General features: G+C 42.5%; 1 protein-coding gene across 2 annotated transcripts in view; it reads left to right on the forward strand.

The window, feature by feature from the left end:
• The window catches only part of SAGE1 (sarcoma antigen 1), a 53,033-nt gene extending 48,257 nt beyond the window's left edge, over positions 1–4,776 (forward strand). For both annotated transcript variants that reach the window (XM_080909897.1, XM_080909898.1), the window contains 3 exons: positions 1,670–2,044; positions 3,349–3,442; positions 3,812–4,776. In XM_080909897.1, coding sequence (XP_080766023.1) covers positions 1,670–2,044; positions 3,349–3,442; positions 3,812–3,920 — 578 coding nt within the window. In that variant the 3' untranslated portion in view covers positions 3,921–4,776. The remainder of the gene's footprint in view (positions 1–1,669; positions 2,045–3,348; positions 3,443–3,811) is intronic.
• Positions 4,777–6,000: the final 1,224 nt, after the last annotated feature.

Below are 6,000 nucleotides of genomic sequence, written 5' to 3' on the forward strand. Positions count from 1 at the left end.
AGTGACTCCATCATTCCCTTTCTTTCTCACAGTTTAGTCCTGGAACCTCACCTTACTGTCCCCTCTTCCTAAGGTGTGCCTACGTGGGCTTGGGGCTTTAAATTGGGTTTCCATATGAACAGGTCTCAATATTTATAACTAGAATACAATTCATTCCTCTGCTCTCAACTGTATATTTAACCGTAGACATGGCGCCTCTATCTTGGAACCTAGTAGAGAACCATGATTTCTGTGTTATATTGAATGCCTAGCTTTGCCTCACTCTGGAACAGCTGTCCTGGCAACCTTCTGTGTGGCAGTTAATGAGACTATCCCTCACTTCACTATAAAGCTGTGTAGCACCTTTAAAGATTGGTAAAATCAGAGAACTTTAGTGTAACTAATGCTATGTTCTACTGTCAAGTACTCGCCGTAAGGCCACTAAATCAGAGTCGGAAAGAACTGAGTATTATCTACTCTCAAAGCCAGTCCTATGCTGGCTCCTGGACTCGTGATTATTTACCCAATGGTTCAGGTGACAAGCTTCAAAAACTACCAGGAAGTTTAAACTCATCTTTCTTCCGCTAACAAGATGAGGTAATCTGACTTCCCATCTAATCCCTGTATTTTCCTATCTGCCTTCATCCCATCACTCCATGCCTGGCTTTTCACCAAGCCGCTCTTCTTGGATGGACCCTCTGCTTCCTGTTCTTAAATTCCTACCTATCTTCTCTCTCAACCTGAAGCCAGAGACACGTCCTCCGTATTCCTCAGCACTAACAATACATCCTGAGTACTAACCCTGTCCACATAGCTTCGTGTGGCCTAACACCACAATCCTCCCTTATCTCAAGTTCCAGTGATACCCTCCTCGCCCTTCACTCCACTGCCCCTGGCTTACCCCACTGTATCATCTGCCCTTGATACAACCTGGCATCCTCCCAAAATGCCCTGTCCCCACCTGGCAACCCTGGAGGCTCCCTCCGATGTTCCCACTTTCAGTCCCTACTCACATCTTTCCTCAAATGGGAAAGCAGTTATGAGTGCTTGTTGCTGACTATGTAGTTCCTCTCTGATGTCCCCATGACACTGCAGGTTCTGTAATAGCAGCATCAGCTCCTTTGCTTCCTGTTGGCTACTGAGTCTCAGCTCCTACCCTGGAGCCTGGTGTAGCAGAAGTTAAGTAAATGGCCTAGGGGTGTTGGCCTGAAAAACAGAAAAAATTACTCTGACCCAAAGCAGGAAATAGGCAGAATCATTCTCAGATAGGCATTTGCTTAGCAGGCAGAGACAGATTATTTGTTCAGTCCCAGTAGGCATCTAAATTTGCTCATGCTATTTGGTGCATACAGGAGGAGTCAGAAGGTGCTATTCAGAAGTTGAATGGATTTAGACTCACTAATGGGTATGTTTACAAATGACTTTGACGCATACAGGTTGACATTAAGCCCTGTGCACCAAGGACCTATGAGTGCAATTGGTTTGGTTTCTGCATTCATAGTGGGAAGAGGGAAGAAGGCAATGTGTTACATTCCTGTGCTTGATTTGAATAGGCTGAGGCCTCAGTCTGGTCTATTGTCTTCATCGAGGAAATCAGTCATTTCCTTGAAACTGACGAGCATGGAGATATACTTGTGAGATCGACCAGATGTTCCCACTTAAAAGGTCAACGTCTTAATTTGTTTTCCAGACACTGCTGTCATCCATGATACCCATGAAGAGAAGATGGAAAATGGGCAAAGCTCAGCTGATGGCTTCTTATTAAAATCTGCTCCAGCAGAGTTTATGAATGTGTCAGGAGAAGGCCTTATGTCCAACCAGTTGGATTCTCTATCTGATGACTTAACTGGTCTCAGGAAAGATGGATTCATTCACAAACCTGGTAATAATATACTTCTAGGAGGAGCCAAAACCTGCAGTCTTTCTGTAGATGATCAAAAAATCGCAATGGCATCTGCTTTGGAAACAGTACCAAATTCAATGCAAATCACTCCTGCAATGGCCCAAGGCATCAATGCTGACATAAAGCATCAATTAATGAAGGAAGTTCGAAAGTTTGGACGAAGTAAGTAGGAACGATATATCTATAAATAATGCAGTGGATAGCCCCGCTTGTTATGTGATTCAGAGGAGATTTCTGTAGTTGATTTTGAGACAGTTTCTCACACAGCTTGGGTTGACTTTGATCTCATGTTATGGTTCAGGCTGGTGATAATAACTGAACTTCCTGTCTCCACCTCCATAGTGCTAGGATTACAGGTGTGTGCTACCACAGCCGATTAACGTGGTGCTAAGGATTGGACCCAGGGTCTCAGGCTTGTTAGGTAGGCACTTGTCAGTTAACTGAGTTATATAGATCCTTAGCCTAGGAGTAGAGTCTTGACATGCATTTCTTGGTTAATTTTGGGCTTTCACATAACTTCAATGTGATTCTTCTGGCCTTAACTTCCAGTGATCTCACTTTGCTGCTGTAACAAGTTATCCGACGACCCTTAGCTTCAGACAGCACAAACTGATTTCTTTACAGCTCTGGAATTCAGAATTTGGAATACGTTTTTACTGGACTAAAGTGAAGGCAAGCTAGCAGGCCAGCGTCCCTTCTTAGGGATAAAGGCAGGATCCCTATCCTTGCCTTCTCTTGCTTCTGAAAGCTGTATATCTCCGTCTACGACTGTGTCCTGCATCCTATCAGTAACATGACCCTTCTCTGTCCTCTGTGCTTCCCACTTCTGTTATTGACTCCCTTTTCTCCTGGTCTTTAAATATTCATTTTCTTCATTCATTCTTAGAGAGATCTCTACAATGTATTTTGATCCTATTCACCCCCAACTCTCCCCCAAACTCTCTCCTAGATCCACCCTACCCCCTATCCCTTCAACTTCCTGTCCTTTTCTTTTGGTAACTAGTTGAATCCACCATGTACTCCTGGGTGCGAGGGCATCTAGTGAAGCACAGTCAACCTACGGGAGCCACACCCTCAAAGAAAACTGAATCTCCCTCTTCCAGAAACTAACTCTCTATACTGCATCTTAAAGGGATGCTTCTGGTTACATTGAACTGGAAAACTCAGTGATACTGGAAAACTCAATATGCAGAGCCTAATTCTATCAGCATATAATGCATATATGATAATATGTTCACAGGCTTCATGAATTAGGGCAGTTGGGGGCAACCAGTATTCAGCTTACCTTATTTGAATACAGTTTATTAAAATTTCCTTCATAAATATATGCAGACATTTTGATTTTCAGTGCTTAACCTACCAACTATACGTAGGACCCATAAAGAATGATTTCCGAGGATGCATGATGAATGAACTTTATTTTTCGTGCATATTTTTATAACATTGACTTTTTGTAATATCGCCAGAGTATGAAAGGATTTTCATTTTGCTTGAAGAAGTGCAGGGACCTCTGGAGATGAAGAAACAGTTTGTTGAATTTACCATCAAGGAAGCTGCAAGGTGGGCATAAACAAAACTTCTAAAGGGTTTCTAATTGCTTTGGGTTCTAGTTTTCTTTGTTTTAATTTAGTAGTAGGATCCGATGAAGGAGAAAGAGGGGGGGAGGTTCTGTTCTGACCTGTGAATGCACTTGTTCTTTCATAGGGAAGGCTGCTTCCTGTAGTGTTCGGATGGGCTACCAGAGTCCTGATTCCTGGGTCCTGGCTAATGTATATGTGCACTCCTTGGATTGGGACGCCCACTTGCTAAGCCCTACTCTTTCCATGAAGATAACTTGTACTCCCTTTGGCCTGTAGACTGCATAACACTTGGCACACTGTAAAGTTCTATATGGCACTCATGGTTAATAATATTTCTTTTTATCTTCAGGTTTAAAAGAAGAGTCTTAATTCAGTACCTTGAGAAGGTACTAGAAAAAATAGATGCTCACCACCTTCTTAACAATGTGAATCACATCAACAGCAGATCGTCGTGTTAATGCCAAGCCAAGTGAGGAAAAGGGACACCCTTCCTGTGCTTTCAGACACAATGGGATGTTTACTGAAGCCCTATAAAATGTTTTGAGTGACAGAGAAACCTAACTCAGGCTATGAGAAAGCACTTGACTACTGCTTCTAACGATTGATTGTCTGGAAGTAAGATCTGGGCTTTTGCCTTAAGAATTCTGATTGAAAATATTGTTTTTCTTTTCATTGTTTATTTTTACAATTAGGAAAAGGGATGCTAAATCACAGAGCACCGCTGCTCCGACTGCAGCTAGTAGAGTTCACTCATTTGGGCCTTGCCATTCCAGGCGGTTTCAGAGTGAGTAGGGGCCGGCCACGTCCAAGGCCAGCACTACCTACTGTCCTCACTGTGTCCTATAGAACACATAAGCATAGAGTGTCCACATGGTGATCATGTGCTCAATGAACTTTTCAACAATTCCTAGCTGTGCCTTTTAAACCATGCAATATTCAGGATAGTTGGAATCAAAGAGTAAAAAGCTGCTATTTCGGGAACTTATTTCTCTCTGGGAAAGGGCAGGGGAAGTCAGCACACAATCTACCTCGGGTGCTCTTCCACTTTGTCTAGAACCATTACAAAGTGCATCTGAGGCTGCACTAACCTCTGACATCTGTTCTTGCATGTGACAACAGAAAGCCTTCAGGTGGACTTGTACATATTTGTGCTTTGGAAGCACTGAGAGGAAAAATAATATGTATATTTTCTTTGATGTTTATACAGAAGTTTATATGGAGCAGTATTGTTTTATTTGTAAAAAATGTAAGTGATCAAAGAGATTTTCACTTTGCATATATGAAATAAAATCGTTTTATTGATTTTCAAAACTACATTTCTAGGTGTATGTCTCTTGTGTATGTCCTTTCAGAAGAGAAACAAGCAAACTGCACATTATCAAATAAATGATGACAACAGGACCCATAAGATGGCTTAGCAAGTGCAGGCCCTTGCCATCTAAGTTTGGTCCCTGGGATGCACATGGTGAGAGAACCAACTCCCAAAAGTTGTCCTCTGACTTTGACACACACTGTAGTACAAGCACGTGTGTATATACATAAATGAGCAAATAATTTTTTAAATGGTAACAAAGTAGTTGAACTTAGAAACATAACTCACAGGACTGAATGGTGTTATTAGAAGGGTGTGGGGAGGCCAGACCCTCCCAAATACAAGTAACTGGGGAGAGAAAAATGGCCAAAATCAAGTTTATTGGGACTCTGAAATATAGCCAGAGGGTTTTTATCTGCCTTTTTCTGTTGACAATTTTATACATGTATTTTGCACATACTAACCCCTGCCAAGTTCTCCCATTATTACTCTCTCCACCCACCATCTGTTGCCAAACAATTTTGAGGTTTCACTTTTTTTCTTCTTTACCCATCAAGTCCAGTATGTGTTGCTGGGCATGGGGGTGGGGCCTACCCTGGTATGTGGTCAACCTTCCAGGAGTCCCATCGTTAAAGAAAACTGCCTCTCCCTCTGCCAGTAACTAGCAAATGCCAGTTAATCATCAGCTAATGGTGGGATTCTATGTCTACCTTTGCCCCTCTGTGCTGGGATTTTTGTATGGGTGGAGCTTATAGAGATTTTCTGGATGCTGTCACAGTTGTTATCATCTTGTATGTGGCTGCCCTGTTATGTCTGAGAACAGTTTCTTTGGTATGATCAGCCACATCTAGCTCTCACAGTACTTCTGCCGCCCCTTTCTTCAACGATCCCCGAACCTTTTGGGCAGGGGTATTAGGACTGAGCACTCCAGTCTCATTCTTTGCATGTTAACCAGTCGAGCATCTCTTTGTGAAGTGCCATCTATTGCAATAAGCTTCTCTGATAAGAGGTGAGAGACGTACTGATATATATTACATGTTAGCAATGCCATTAGGAGTCATTTTTATACTGTGTCCATCTAGCAGAATTATAGTAATTGGTTCTTCCCTAGGGCCTCTGATCTATCTAGCCACAGGTTCTTGGCTACTTGAACAATGCCAGGTATGGGTCCCTTCTCATAGAATGGCCTTACTCCTTAGGAAAGCACTCTGTCCAACCTGCTTGAG

Source organism: Micromys minutus, assembly GCF_963924665.1.
Source record: "Micromys minutus genome assembly, chromosome: X".
Classification (NCBI taxonomy): Eukaryota; Metazoa; Chordata; class Mammalia; order Rodentia; family Muridae; genus Micromys; species Micromys minutus.